This window comes from Carassius auratus, unplaced genomic scaffold (genome assembly GCF_003368295.1).
Source record: "Carassius auratus strain Wakin unplaced genomic scaffold, ASM336829v1 scaf_tig00014207, whole genome shotgun sequence".
Lineage (NCBI taxonomy): Eukaryota > Metazoa > Chordata > Actinopteri > Cypriniformes > Cyprinidae > Carassius > Carassius auratus.
The window spans coordinates 402,417-419,386 of NW_020524479.1; the positions used below are offsets into that span (position 1 = coordinate 402,417).

Sequence of the window (16,970 nt, forward strand, 5' to 3'; positions counted from 1 at the left end):
ATTTAGGCCTAATTAAAACAACAAATTCATCATTGGCAGTTCATCATTGAATTCAGTGATGTCATCTCTGTTCAGTTTAAATAGTGTCTGTGCATTTATTTTCAATCAAGTCAATGATATCGCTGTAGATAAAGTGGCCCCAACTAAGCAGGCCAGAGGCGGCAGCAGCAAGGAACCAAAACTCCATCGGTGACAGAATGGAGAAAAAAACTTGGGAGAAACCAGGCTCAGTTGGGGGGCCAGTTCTCCTCTGACTGGACGAAACCAGCAGTTCAATTCCAGGCTGCGGCAAAGTCAGATTGTGCAGAAGAATCATCTGTTTCCTGTGGTCTTGTCCCAGTGGTCATCTGAGACAGGGTCTTTACAGGGGATCTGTATATGGGGCTCTAGTTGTCCTGGTCTCCGCTGTCTTTCAGGGATGTATAGGTCCTTTCTAGGTGCTGATCCACCATCTGGTCTGGATACGTACTGGATCCGGGTGACTGCAGTGACCCTGTGATCTGGATAAAGACTGGATCTGGTGGCTACGGTGACCTTGGAATAAGAGAGAAACATACTAATATTACAAATTTTTGGATATTAAAAGCATATTAGTATGTTATGTGTAAGCCATATTTTTTTTTTCAGCGTTGTGAGTCTTTCATCACAGAACAGTAAAAAATGTTCATAGTTATAGACATTAGTTTAAACTCAATAAATATAAACAACCTATAATGCATTTTACTTCTAGGTTTGTATAATAAGCTGCTCAAGCAAGCGGCAAAATATTTAAACACAATAATTAGCCTACTTTTCTTGTTAAAATATTTGAAATTAAAACTCCACAGACAGAAACAGACTTATGCCTTTTGCATTTAAATCTTTATCACAAGCAATTCCACGGGTCTTAATGAACTTATTTTTTTTTGTCTCCATAAAAGTGAATATATATATATATATATATATATATATATATATATATATATATATATATAAACCTAGCCAAAAACCCATGTGTTGCGTGTGAAACACAGCTTTAATTAGTATACATTTATTGTGAAATGACTGTATTTCCGTTTTTTAATCCGGGTTAATTTTTCCCGCGAAGAATGTGCTTTCACTTTAATTCAGCGCCTGCAGCACGGCAAAAATAGCCTCGGTACGTAAATGATCACTGCACTGCTGCAGACACACCGCTTCTTGAATGCACTGACGGACCGCAACCTCGTGCAGTATGAATGCTGGAATCCATTAACATGGGTGCGTAAAAGCTGCAGACGGAGTATGTGTGAAACAGGCGTTATAACGTAACACCAGAGCACTACTGTGTTTACCCTCACCACGCCTTCAGTCGCTGCTTAGAAGTGAAACATTGTAAAGGGTCCGTCTGAAACAGTGTCGAGCAGCCACGGCACAGCATAACATTCGTTCTGAACATTGAGTAATTAAATACATCGGTATGGTGGTATATTAAAAATTTATATCGCAATGAAAATATACACCGGTTTTCGGTATGAACCAGTATACCACCCAGCACTAGTTCTACCATACTTGTAACAAGAAGTAGAGTTTACAATTTTGGCTATATGAAGTTTGCACAAAACTAAATAATGCTCGGAAATATCATCACTTGGTTGCATAATTTCAACACTATCAACATCAATTCCATGTGACAATATTAAATCTAGAGTATGATTTCGACAATGCGTAGGTCCTGAAACATGTTGTCTAACCCCGATAGAGTTCAGAATGTCTATAAATGCTGATCCCAATGCATCTTTTTCATTATCGACATGAATATTAAAATCACAAACTATTAAAACTTTATCTGCAGACAGACCTAACTCTGTATACAGTAGCCAGTACAAACATCACAGGGGATTTATCATTAACATTAGTTTCTTTGGATAATGTTATTTGAAGCACCATTACTTCAAACTAGTTATACTTGAAGCCTGCCCTCTGAAAAATCCTGAAAACGTTGTTATAAATTGAAGCAACTCCTCCCACTTTGCCTTTTAGACATGGCTCATGTTTATAACAGTAATCTTGGGGGGTGGACTCATTTAAAATAATGTAATCATTAGGTTTTAGCCAGGTTTCTGTCAAACAGAGCACATCTAGATTATGATTAGTGATCATATTATTTACAAAAAGTGTTTTCATAGAAAGGGTTCTGATATTCAATAAGCCAAACTTTATCATTTGTTTATCCATATTGCATCTGTTTTTTGTTTGTTGAACCTCAATTATATTGTTACTCTTTACTTGGTTTGAAAGTTTTTTGTATTTTCTAGTTCGGGGAACAGACACAGTCTCTATAGTGTGATATCTAGGTGAAAGAGTCCCTATGTGCTGAGAATTAACTGACCTCTGTGACATGTGGCAGCTAGCAGACAGTCGGTTTAGCCAATCTGTCTGCTTCCTGACCTGGGCCCCAGTTAGTCAAGTACAAACTCTAGTTAATCTCCCAGTTAGTCAAGTACAAGACTATTTTCCATATTTCTAGAGAGAAGAGCGGCGCCACCCCAGGAGGGATGAAGACCATCTCTTTTCAAGAGGTCTAGTCTAGCCTGTTGTCCAATTGTCTATGAAACCTATGTTATTCTGTGATCTAACTAGATCACTTTCATCAGGTTTCTCATTGGGTGCATCACCAAGTGGGGAGAACGTGTTTAATGTTTTGATTGGAACAGAAGAGCGGTGTTTTGACCCACGACTATGCTGCCTTACTGTCACCCAGTTGCCCTGCTGCAGGGGCTCTGTTGCCGGAAGCAAACAATGTACAGGAAACAATGAGCTAGATGCATCCAAAGCCGTATCTAGAGCCCTAACATTCTTACTATCCTCTTTCTGTCAGCCTAACTATGTCCCTGCATTTATCACATGTGAATTCCTCATCAGCGACAGAGATAGATAAACTGTATATGTGGCAAGAGGTGCAAATAACAATAGCAGGAGAAGCCATTACTCACTGTGCTTGATGAAATATTCTTACCACAGTTGTTTGTAGAACTTTTGAAAAACTGGAGCAAGAGAGAGGAGAGGAGAAAAGAAAACAGCTATAGGTTCGAATGAAAACTCTAATGACAAGCTAACGAGTGCTAATGCAACGCAGGTGTACTGCACTCACAGATATAATATAAAAGTGAACGATCAAAATTAATCTGATAAGATTGATCGATAATATCAGAAATATGGTGTGAATTAATTTATATTTTGTCACTTTAAAAAAACAGAACGTGATAGTAAGATAATCTTTATCTTAATCTAGGAAAAAAAAAAAACAGCTACACGGAGCTACTATCAGCAGCAGCAAGGCCAGCAGGAAGCAGAGAAAACACTGTACAACAGTGACACCCGCAGTCAGGGTGTGGTGTGGTGAAACAATGCAATCGACACAAATGTTATTTGAAGTGCAGTACTTTCAAAAGGGGATTTGTTATAGTTTGATCGCTGCCATATAGACATCAATGTTTATATCTGAACTATAAACTTTATCACAGTATTTCTGTGATAATATAAATGACTGTAAGACAGAAATATCACTGTGTACTTGAAAAGACCGTTTGTGAAGATGTTTTTTTTTTTAACCAAACATGGTAACTGCTCTCTCTGTGTCAGCGGCAGTGCGAACACAGATTTGAATGATCCGGTAAGACTTTGTCAAAGGTTTAACCAGGCTCGGGGAATCGTTGTCATTTAGAAATGAGATAAAGAGGGTGTCTGAATCTGATCATCTCTGTGCTCTCTGCTCTGCGTCGAGTCTGAATCTGACCACTAAAACTTTAATATTAAACGGTTCATTTTATATTATTATAAAAATGGCTGATGATTTAAAATATAGACCCGAACACGTACAGGTCCCGGGTTGACGAGTCTCAGGTGCACTGTGTAGACCTCTACTCTAACGTGCAGCATTTATTCTTATTTGTCTACATATTTTATCTTCACTACAAATCTTGTTTAGTTTTATTTTGGATAATTGCATGTAAAAAAAAATGATTTACTTGTAATGCATATGCAAAATGTGAATTATTATTCACATTCAAGTGTTTGTGTGAAAATTATTAATCCGCAAGCATGAAATGGAGGTGCTCTCTGGATCACTTGAATTTTTTCCTGATAATGAAATAACTTGAAATTGGGGTGTCTCCCATTGATGAGAAATATATCTACAGAAAGCTTGAAATGTCTTTTAAACGCATCAGTTCAAAACTAAATCATTATGTAGGCTAATCTGTGAAGGTTGCATTTCTCTCTAAAGGCCTGTCCATGTGGAGAGAGCCAGCACTATGAATTTCATATTGCAGCAGACAAGAAAACATTTGTTTATTAATAAATAATTAAAATGTCTCCTTTTCACAATTATTAGGCCACTTCTGCCTGTGCTTTGTGGCGAACTTAAGTGCGGAATAAATTAAGGCTCATTATGGATTATAGATGTAAATTTAATATAAACCTGTGATTAGTTGAATAATGCAACGAATAATGACAAATGAACGACTAGTAGCTAGAAAAATCTTACGTGGGGCCAGTCCTATTAAATACTCTTTAGACATCTCTGTTGAAGTTTTTAAAGCAATTTATATGCATTTGTATAAATTATTATTTCAAAACGGTCTGTAAAGGAGAGGTGTAAACATATGTTTTTCCTCTTAAACACAAAAAAAAAAAAAAAAAAAATGATATATTATGTATTGAGAATGGCCAACCCTTCTCTGCAGATATTGTGCTTCTGGTTTGTGCATTTTATATCACATAAAGTCTACAAAATATAATGTATTCCATAACACTAGTGTTTTTGTCATGTCTGTAATGCATGTAACGCAAGCCTATAAAACATGTTCATAGACGGATGTTCATAAGACACTGTCCATATGAAAGAGTAAGAAATTCACACCTTTATTTCGACCCCCACAAGCTATACAGAATTACCCCCATAAAACAACAACCCCCTCCAGCTGAACTGAATTCGGTCTGGTTTTTGGCTGCAAGGAACAGTTTGTTGTCATGTTACTTGGTTGAAATATGCCTGCACTCACAGCAGCCGTACACTTTTTATTCATTATTTTCTCGCAGCCCATATTATTATTTTTACTAGACCAAAATAATAACAAATTATCAATTAATAATTAATCTCGCAAAAATCATTGTTATTTGTCATCGTAGGCGTTTGAGGAAGGCTTTAAGACTAAGCGGAATCCTCCGTCAGTTGCTCCCGCTTCACAGCGAGCACTCGTGCTATCTGACTCAGCTTCATCATCCGCGGTTTGATTTTGCAAAATCAGTTTGAGCGAATATAACTTATTGATCATGAGCCCAACATTTGGCTCTATGGTTGAAATAATATTTTAGTTCAAAACTTTTAAGTGCCATTTTTTTTTATTTACTTTATTTACTAACTTTTCATAAAATTACTTACCTAAATTACTACCCCAATTCTATAATGGTCAAATTTATTCAGGCCAATGGCATTTTTTATGACATTTGTCAGGGATCTGCAAGAAATTGGACACAAATGCAGAATGAGCAGACAACGGTATTTTATTAAACAAAACGTAGACTGGAACAGCTGGGGGAATATGCAGTGAAACAGTTCAAACAGATGGGCAGGGCAGACAACAATACAGGCAGGAGGAATGACCACTGAGACAGTTCGAGATGACCACGGGCTCAAGCACAGAGTAGGCAGCTCCAGAGGAAGGGCAAGGCAGACACAGGAAACCCGTAGTTTCAAGTGAAACTCAAATGTCACCAGTCTAGTCGCCAGGTAGAGACTCAAGAGACCAGAGACTTGACACGTGAGAGAGGTGAGCCACTTCCAGGCAGTGGGGTACAGTGGACAGGAAATCTGAGTGTGGGCAAGACAGGACAATACACAAAAACAAGCAAGACTCAAAAAAGACAATTGAAAACAAAATTAGAACGAAGCAAAAGAAAACCAAAGCTATCCAAAGATATAATCCAAGAGTAAGAACAAAAAACAAAAACAAAAAAAAAAACTGGAATTACTTAAACAAGAATATATGAAAATCTAAATCAAATGAGAAACAAAACTAGATTAGAATACACACAAAAAAAATCCTTTCTTTTAAACTAGACAAAACTAAAGACCAAAAAGGATATACATAACTAGATAAGAGATCAAAAGTAATGATCAAGCTCAAAGGGATAAATTCTGGGCCAAGAGACAAGTAAACACCAAAAACCAAAAACCAGCAGAGACACAAGGACAGAGAACCCAATATATAGAGCAATACACATGAGGATCAGGTGAAAACAATCAAGCAGACAAGGGCTAAACAAGGGGGCTTATTTTTAGAATAATTGTTGCCTACATAAATGGGTGAATCAATATAAATTTTAACTGCAGGCAGATATAGGCCTATATTATTGTATATGACAAATATTTGGATCGTCCCTTATTCTTTCCCTTATTTTCTTAAAGAATAAATACTTAATTTCTTCAAGAATAAACAAAGTATATCTTCTTGGGGTGAATTATGTCTCAGCGCGAAGCAAACAGTAAAATAAAATAAAAAACTTGTTTCGGGCTGCTCTCTTTAGGGTACAAGTGTGCTCATCATACCACGGTGTCAGACTGTTTTCCTTAATCTTCCTTAAGCATAAAGGAGCAACTGTATTTAAAATTATAGAAAAGAGAGAGTCCATAGTTTCTGTTAAATCATCAAGTTGTTCTGAGTTTTTGGATATGCTAAGAAATTGGGATACATCAGGAATCACCCATTCTTATACACATAACATTCTTATATTCATACAAAATGCTGCATCAAGCAAATTTGTAAGGGAAAATATGTAAATAATAAATTAACTCCATAACAGATTCCAAATAATAATGTGCTTAGAACTTTCCAATACAGCCCATTGCAAATGTTCTGCCAGTATCACATTGCAGTTTTATTCTTGCCAATATTTTAAAAAGTATCTTTATTTTTGGAAATTCATACGGTCTGTTTGTGAAGTAGCATCACCAGTGGGGATATTTTTAACCCCACCAGCAATGAAAATTAATTCAGTATGAATAAAAAGGTATTAGCAAAATTAAGTTGGTCTAATTCACAGTTCCTGAATATTGTACCTCTTCAACATGATTATAATTAACCACATAATAATTATGTAATATCTTGTGAAGTAATGCATGGTAACTAAAGTTAGCCATGTGCTACATCATAACTGCTGGTACGTGTATTTTATAATATGTGATGTCTCATGTCATGGTGAGTCTTAATTATTTCTCTTCATGTCTTTTTTCTTTTCTCCTGTGTTCCTCAGGTATAACATGTTTATTGTCATGTACCCCTTGGGAGTAATTGGAGAACTGCTGACCATACATGCCTCCTTACCGTATGTGCGGAGATCTGGCATGTATTCCCTGAGGCTCCCCAATAAATACAATGTTTCCTTTGACTACTACTACTTCTTGATCATCGCCATGCTGTCTTACATCCCATGTAAGCACTCAACTCACAATAAAACATCTACTTGCATGCTACCATTTCCTCGTTGGGGGTTGCCACATTTCTGTCACAAGACCAGCCGAATCAGTCTTTATCATGTAATCCTTGCTCTACTGTTAGAAGTAATAAACTGACCATGTCTGACTGCTAATAGAGTGGTGTAAATATAAAATGGACACACTGATATCCCAAACTGTCCTGTCTAATTAGTTATTAGATACATACAGTATACAGTGGCATGCAAAAGTTTGGGGATCCCCTTGCAGAATCTGTGAAAATTGTAACAATTTTAACTAAATAAGAGAGATCATTATAAATTAGGGCTGCACGTTTTCAAGTTTTTCATTAACCGTTAACCGAGGCCCTTAGCGGTTAATACTCGGTTAACCATAGTGTGCGCCAGGGTTTCCGTTGTCCGGTAATTTCCGGACATTGGCCGAAAAAAAGAAAAGAAATGTCCGACAAAATTTAATCTCTCTGGTCAAATTGTCCTATTAAAACTGCCTAATAATCTCGCCCACTAACACAATCTGAAATGTATAAAGCAAATATACACCGACCTTTGGCTATCTTATAAAGGAACAGGCTCTAGTAATAGTTATGTAACTTTCCGTGTTTAGGCGATGGTAACAAGCAGGCTCCGCGGCCGCCTCGCTAAGGCTATAGCACTATTCGGACGGGACTAGTTTTCTAAACTACGTTTGAGTTTCGATTCTTACCACCTGACGTCTGTGATTTTCATGTACCAATTCGGAGGGGACTAGTATCTCCGTGTTTATTACAGAGGTGGGAGGGTCTGATTTGTGCATCTGGGCGTCACAGAGATCACGCGCTGTGTATGCGTGCATTGCATTCATTCAAAATGATTGCCATTAGTATTATTACACAATAAATACTAAATGGCTAGTATAGCAAACCTTGTTAATGTGTGGTTCTTTTTAGTTTAACTTGTTTTCCTTTTTTTTTCTTTTTTTTTTAATGTAACTGAGTACATAAATGAACGTGAGTAATCTTACCTGATGCTGATATTACAATAGCCGGTATTAACTGTTTACGCGATCTTGCTTTTGATTTTATTATTTGTATTTTTTATTATTATTATTTATTTGCCGCTAAGCAAATCTATCAAACATCCGCGCGGTAAGAGCATCTACGGTTATTCACGTTGGCCAAAACACACAAGGAATAAAATATCACCGGCAATCACAGACATTCGCATTCAGACGGGATTAGCTTTCTCAGAGGATCACTGAGTTTGCTGAAAAACGGTAGGTAATTTGCTCTGGAATTATCACAGAGGTTGTGTGAGAAAAACACAGACGTGGCAGATTCGGACAAGATTAAAATCACTAAGTACGTCTGTGAAACGCAGATTTCTCTAACGACCCCCTGTAAAACTAGTCCCGTCCGAATAGGGCTTATGACTATGTTTGACAGGTACAATATTTGAAAATCGATAAAAAAAAATTTTTAATTACATTTATATCTGAATTTATGTCAACCTATAGACTTTCAAATATTTAAAATGTCATGAATTAATATGTATTTCTGTACAAAATGACAAACATATTTTCCTATTATATTTTGCCTGGAAACGCTTCCAACAAGGCGTCGGTTCTATTTCTAGCATGCACGCGTCGAGCCGCGCCTGAGCCGCGCGTCTCACGCAGGCAGTCGGCAAGCTCTAACCTGTTAACATAACATGGGAGCCGAATTAAAAACAGACACGCCACGCAGCTGAGATGCTTTCGCCCATCGCCACGCATCCAGTGTGTCCTGACCGGCCTAATGATGCCTGGGTGTTGGCTGTTGAGATTACAACAACTAGGTTGTACTTGAAGTATATCTAAGCACTGTATTGCGATACTTGCATTTTGCCCCGTCACTGTCAATTTTAAAGTGCTCCAACGCTGTACTTTTTTTTGCCCGCTTCATATTAGAAAAATGACTTCTTCTTGTGGACATTACAAATGTCTGGGAGCGCTCTGGCGGTCTCTGGTGGTGCAAAAATGTTTTACAACGAAATTCAATGCACGCCATTGACGTCACTTAACCGAGCAAAATGTTTCACTCGGTTACGCAATTTTTAACGGTTAATCGGTTAATCGGTTAACCATGGACACCCCTATTATAAATGCATAATATTTTTTTATTTAGTACTGCCCTGAGTAAGATATTGTACATAAAAGATGTTTACATTTAGTCCACAAGACAAAAAAAAAGAAAAATGCTGAAATTATTAAAATAACCCCATTCAAAAGTTTGGGAATCCTTGGTTCTTTATACTGTGTTACCTGGATGATCCACGACTGTCTTTCTGTTTTGTGATGGTTGGGCATGAGTCCCTTGTTTGTTCTGAACAGTTAAACTGAGCACTGTACTTCAGAAAAGTCCTTCAGGTCCTGCAGATTCTTCAGTTTTCCAGCTTCTTTCACATTTTTTTTTTTTTGTTTGTTTGTTTTTTGAGCCGTTTTCTCATTTTCTAATTTCAATGTTAAATAAAAAAAATATATGATCAAATGATACACAGATTGATACCCAACCCTAGTCTTAAGTAGCATTGGGTATATTTGTAGCAATAACAAAAATATGGGTCAAAATTATTGATTTTTCTTTTATGTCAAAAAACATTAGTATATTAAATAAAAATCATGTTCCATGTAGATATTTTGTAAATTTCCTACTGTAAATGCGTCAAAAATAATTTTTTGATTAGTGATATGTATTGCTAAAGACTTCATTTCAACAGCCGAAGTTGATTTTCTCAATATTAAGGTTTTCTAATAGTTGTATCAGCCAAATATTGGCTTGACATATACAACGATACATCAATGGAAAGCTTATTTGTTCAGCTTTCAGATGATATTTAAATCTTAATTTTGGCCTTGACCCTTATAGTCAAATATCATATTTGTATATTCCGTACTTTATATTTAAAAAAAAAAAAATTCATAGCATTGTTATTGTGAACTTAAGTGCTTTCATGTCACCTCTATGCCTCAACTGTCTGTAAATATACCTAAATGCAACTTAGGTGTTCTTCTGTGCATCTATAGTGCAAAGATTAATTTTGTTTATTTATTTAATTTGATTGGCAACTTGTGTTTCCTAATTGTGTCTTATTATTCTAAATTGAATGTGTTGTTATAATAATAATAATAATAATAATAAAAGTGTGTAAATATAATTACAAAGGGTGTCAATGTTTAGAGGGAAAATGAAATGTTTAATATTATAAATATTTAAAGTTACCCCAATTTAGAGTCCTATGAACCTTGTTTTAAGTGACCTGAAAATAAATGATATACTGTAAAGGAAAGTGAGCATTCCCTCTCACTTTAAAGTGGCCAATGAATAATGACACTCTCTCTCACACACACACACACACACACAAACTCCTGTTATAATCAAAGAAACTGTCTGCAGACTGCACTGCAAAATATATTTTCTCTGTGTGATTCAAATGTAATCTTTTCTGCAATTATTGCTTTATGTAATAGTTAAATTTGTGTATATAATATCTTGTGGGATGGTGTTAAAACTTTGAAATTGAGAGGTTAATGAAACAGCCTCTGATTATAATAGTTTGCAAAGATATTTTACTTTACTTTTTTGTCTGTTTCTCTTTTAGTGTTTCCTCAGCTGTACTTCCACATGCTACGTCAGAGGAGGAGGGTACTTCATGGAGAAATCGTAGTAGATAAAGAAGAGTAGAAATATGAGTAAAAAAAAAATTAAATAACGGCAGCCATTAGTTATTTAAGAAAAGTTTCTGGTCAAAATAAGAAGCTGAAACATTAAATACAAATTAATTCTACAATTATTAGTTGCAGTATAAATTATTAGTAGAACCTTTCCTAAGGTTCACTACACTTTCCAGCTGTGTTTTGTTTCACAAGGTTGGAATGACTTCAAACATCAAAAGAGATATGAACCAATGGACACCCCAGTGTTATAGGTAATCACAGATCTGCACTCCTTAACATTTTCTGCACCCAGTTAAGATGCCCCATCTGTTTTAACAAAGAGTCACCAACTAGGATCTAGCTTTACAAACAATTATCTATACCTATTGTGATTTGTGTAATTGTATAGATACTATGGTAAACTATTCTGCAAATTCTATGTCTTCATTTCTTTTTTTTTCTTTTTTTTTTTCTAATTTATGTTCTTGGACTGATTAGGGATTAATTGATTTATTTTACTTTATCTTATCTTCTACATCTAAATGATTAAGGTGTTGTTACAATTGACCGCAAATTAGCAAATTAGCTAGATAGTTAGATGTAACTATCATATATAACCCCCCACTACACACAAACACACATTAACTACGAATTGGTATTAACAGAAAAAAAAAATACAGTAGGAATACATTCTACAAGGGTTTTATCTGTTTAGTTTTTGTGAAAACTACTGCTATGAGAATATCTAGATATCATATCAATTTTCATATGTTTAACAAGCTTGCAAAGTCAAAAATCTGAGACCTGTAATATGAGTGTGACTTTGTCCCAACATTCGGATGTTTCACAGAAGTTTGGACAGAAAGTTAACATAATTAAAATACAGTAGGAATACATTCTACAAGGGTTTTATCTGTTTTGTTTTTGTGAAAACTACTGCTATGAGAATATCTAGATATCATATCAATGTTCATATGTTTAACAAGCTTGCAAAGTCAAAAATCTGAGACCTGAAATATGAGTGTGACTTTGTCCCAACATGCGGATGTTTCACAGAAGTTTGGACAGAAAGTTATATATATATATATATATATATATATATATATATATATATATATATATATATATATATATATATATATATATATATATTTTACTTTCCGGATGCACTATGATTATCTTTGTTGCTTCAGTGTTTACAATCCAAACTAGAGTAAATAAACTGGAAGACGTTTGTACAGGTAGTGCTATAGATAACAACAATCTTAGATTGTTTAGATATCTGTTGCTAAAACCTTGACTAGCAGACCTTCTGTGTTGTTGATTTTCTTTTATCTTTTTTTTTCTTTATTTTTTTTATTTTTTTTTTGTAAGAAACTCTGTTTTTGAGTAGACTGTCTCTCTACGGTGCTACAATATTTAATTCTTCCGTGCAGCTGAGTAGAGAAAAGGGCTGGATTTGGAGTGAGAAGTGGAGGAATTGATATTGTTAAATAGAATTGTGAAGTCTTCAAATAAACATTTTCATGTTATTTAATTTAATGCCTGGAAACTGAACTGAATGAATAAAGATCTTGTGGGGGAAAAAATGAATGGAAGGAAGAAAATGAAAGAAACAATAAAACAAATTGACAGTATGAAATTGGGCATTGTTCTTATTGATAAATGTTTAGACTGTAAGCATTCTCAAAGAATAGAGTTTTAAATTCGTAATATTGAAGGCATAGATTTAATCTATAAAAAATATCAGGCATTGAAAATAAATTGTATTATCCCGAACAATACATAATGCATAACAACATACATAATAAAAGTACATAAAAATTGTGGCTAAATGGTTAGGGCTGTGTATCACCAAGAATCTTGCAATATGATATGTATCACCATACAAAGGTTGCCATACTAAATTTTGCGATACTGTAAGCAAGACAATACATTGGGATATATCTTATTTTAGGTATAGTTTATATTGTAAGGAAAGCTCTCATTAAGAACACACCACCATATGCAAGAGACATGCACATAAGTTTAAAAAAAGACTTCTCGAAAGAAGGCCAGGAGGTGCATGCAAAGCTGTGGCCACTGGTACAAGAAGCCAGATAGTTGGGTAAAAGGACATTCTTAAAGGAAGGTTACACTCTGAGCGATAACCGGAGAGTGGACCCCAATTGATCACTTCCATTTGAATAGCTGTCAGAAATTCAGCCTATACTCAAGTTTGACTGAGAATTTATTTATTTATTTTTGTTGACATAAACGCTCCGATATGTAAATATTAACACTACTCAAACTTTGTTTGTTAATGCATCATTGAACATTCTGGGTTAATTTTTTTTTTTTTTTACGCCAGCATATGGCAGACACTGAATGTTTACTTTGTTTACCTGTTAAATGTTTTTAAAGCTGGTCATAATTTGATGTTTTTTGTTATGGTAAGTTTATTATCAATAGCTTTATGGTTGCCAAAATTAAGGAAAACAACAGAGTAGACAAAGCTGATTCCATATTTAAATAGGCCTTGGTTACAATAGTTGTTCGGTTTGTAGTTTTCCTTTACTCCCTTTATAGTGTATAGAGGATTAGTTACACTAAACGTGAAGATTTAGGGCTAATGACTCATTCCTGCGCATCGTTTACACTCTTTTGTGCATTGTTAATAGGTTTTCTACTTATCACCTAAATGTTGTCCTTTATTTCTTTAAATACTAGGGGGCTGAAAGGTAATGTAAAACATAAGTCTATTTTTCTTTTCTGAAAGGAGCAAAGGGCTAATTGTGTTTTTGTTTTGTTTTTGCAAGAAACCCACTCAGCTGAGGCTGACAAAAATTTTTGGAAATTGCAATGGGGAGGTTCTATCTTTTTCAGTCATGGAACATCACATTTGGCGGGAGTTATGATTTTGTTTAATAGATTTCCTGGGAAAATTATTGACCATAAAAGTGACCATACTGGCTGTTGGATAATGACCGCAATAGAAATTAATGGTATAAACTACATTTTATTATGTGTGTATGGTTATAAAAATAGAGCACAGAACAAAATCTTTTCTCATCTTTAAGTAAGTGCTTAGAAGAATGGAAATGTTTTTTTTTCAATGGATAGAGTAACAATTGGGGGAGATTTTAACCTGGCCCCTGATCTTTGGTTAGACTGCCTACCGTCAAAGAGCCACTGCCACACATTTGATGAAACAAACGTTGAATTGACCACAAAGGCCAATCTAACAGATTACTGGAGAATGAAAAACCCAACCAGAAAACAATTTACCTGGTGTTTACTCATCTAATAATGGCCAGTCCTCAAGATTGGATTATCGGTTAATATCGGACAATCTAGTTAATGAGGTAAATATGTGAAATTTCAGCATCATCCCTAACTGATCATAGTGTAATATTTTTGACACTTTCTCTGAGTGGAAGAGAGAATAACATAAACCCCATATGTAAATTTAATAATACCCTCTTGGAAGATACTGAGTTTTGTAATGTAGTTATTCAACTGGTTAAAGAAGTTGGTGAATTGGAAATGTGTTCACTGAGTAAATGGGAATGGTTCAAGTTCAAAGTTAAACAGATTATATAGCTATTAAGAAAAGTAAGCAATCATCAACACTTAAAAAGATAAGACAAGGGGACATCATTAGTCACATTAATACATTGTGCTGTAAAGATGATTTGACGCTGGATGAGCAGACTGAATTAAACAATTTACAGTCCCATCTTGATAATATATATTTGGAAAAGGACAAGGGCTCATTGGATCGAAGAAGGGAAAAAAAAACTCTTCCTATTTTTGGAAAAACAAAGACAGACAAAGAAAAAAAATATCAGAAATTAAATATATATGATGTTATTGTCAAAAATCAAGTAGTAGTAAACGAAAAAATCAAAGTTTTTTATAGTAATTTGTATAAATCCCTTTTTTTCTTAAAGAAGATTGTTGTTTTTTTCTTAAATAAGATTCAAGGGTTTAAAAAGACAATGGATGATAACTTATTAATAATCTATGGAAAATGAGCAAAGAATTGAGGAACTAGACTTGGCAGTTCGACAGATGTCTAAGGGGAAATCACCTGTAATAGATGGGATAACCGTGTAATTTTCCTTTTCTTTTGGAGTGATATCAGGGAAATGGTCTATAATGCTTATTTAGATTGTATCTCAAAAGGTAATCTTTCACCCACTATGAAACATGGTCTCATCACCCTAATTCCCAAACCTAACAAAGATAATCTTTTATTGGATAATTGGAGACCAATTACCTTGTAATGCAACGATTATAGATTATTGTCACATGTCTATGCCAATCTTCTGAATGATGGTTTATCACATATTACTGATGATTGTCAATCAGCTTTCATGAGGGGTAGAAATATACATAATCATACCAGATTGCTTTTATACATGCTTGACTACCGAGATCTTATTGATACTGATGCCTTTATTTTATTTCTCGATTTTTATAAGGCATTTGACACGGTTGAACATGCCTTTTTTATTTGAAGTCTTAGGTTTTTTAGGTTTTGGGAACAATTTTTGTAAAATAATTAAGATGTTTTATACTGACATATATAGTTCTGTGTCCCTGATTCCTGGTATTACTCCTAGGTTTGAAGTGCCCCGAGGTATTAGACTAGGGTGCCCGATTTCTCCCAAACTCTTTATTCTAGCCACCCAATCACTTATCATGCTCATTAATCAAACCCCGATTTGCATGGGATCTCTATATTTGACAAGGAATTTAAAATTAGTCAATTTGCAGATGACACAGCAATCCTTTTAAGGAATAAATTCATGGTTGATGTTGCCCTTGATTCAGTCTTGATTTTCTCTAATGCTTCAGGAATAACCCTATGGGCCATATTTTAACGATCTGAAACGCAAGTGTCAAAGCGCGAAGCGCAAGTAACTTTGTGGGCGGGTCTCGGCGCTGTTGCTATTTTCCCGGTGGGATAAATGGCTCTTGCGCCCGGCACAAATCTAAAATGGGTTGGTCTGAAGTAGCTTCATTATTCATAGGTGTGGTTTGGGCGTAACGTGAAATAAACCAATCAGAGCGTCATCCAACATTCCCTTTAAAAGCAGGTGCGCAAGTTCCATTATGGATTGGATTGCTATTATTATGGCGTATTTACCAGGCGCACGCCAGGAGCGGTTCACAGCCGAGGAGACTGATGTTCTTGTAAGAGCAGTGAAAGACAGAGAAGTTGTGTTGTATGGGGATGGGAGAAACCCACCCAAAATAGCGTCGGTTAAACAGGCGTGGGAGGAAATAGCCACAATTGTTTCATCGTTTTTTTTTTCCTGGTTCTTGACGGACAAACCAATTTGTCAGATGTCCTTATATACATATGACCTCAAACAGGTCTGATCCTTAATTACTACAATTAGCCTGAATAATTTGTAAGCTAGATTTATGCCTATTTTTTCACATCTTCGTGGCACACCACAATGATTTCCGTCATCTCATGTGTTAATATTTTTTTAGTGTAACAATTTATGATTTGCAAAAATAACTGTTGCATCTGTTTAGATTACATGAGCAAAGTGTATGCGCGTTGTGCACGCTATACATTATGGTCAAGCATGCGCCCTTAAAATAGCAGAATGAACAACGCGCAACGCGCCACTGACTTTAGACTAGGTTTTTTCTGGTCAGTGGCGCAATTGTTTAATGGAACAGCAAAATAGCACCAGGGATTGTTTGCGCCGGAACACGCCTCCTTTTTTGCGCTGAACTGCCCAGGGAGCGCAAGTTCATTCACTAGTTTAGCGACGTGCTTCTGTGGAGGGAAAAGCGCGCTTTGCGCAGGTGCAAAATAGGA

The 16,970-nt window shown here is 35.5% G+C and overlaps 1 protein-coding gene across 1 annotated transcript in view; it reads left to right on the forward strand.

Annotated features, from left to right (window-relative positions):
- hacd1 (3-hydroxyacyl-CoA dehydratase 1) overlaps nt 1–11,821 on the forward strand; it is a 62,184-nt gene extending 50,363 nt beyond the window's left edge. Inside the window, exons 6-7 of the mRNA XM_026247038.1 lie at nt 7,276–7,454; nt 11,092–11,821. Coding sequence (XP_026102823.1) covers nt 7,276–7,454; nt 11,092–11,174 — 262 coding nt within the window. The 3' untranslated portion in view covers nt 11,175–11,821. The remainder of the gene's footprint in view (nt 1–7,275; nt 7,455–11,091) is intronic.
- The last annotated feature ends 5,149 nt before the right edge of the window (nt 11,822–16,970 follow it).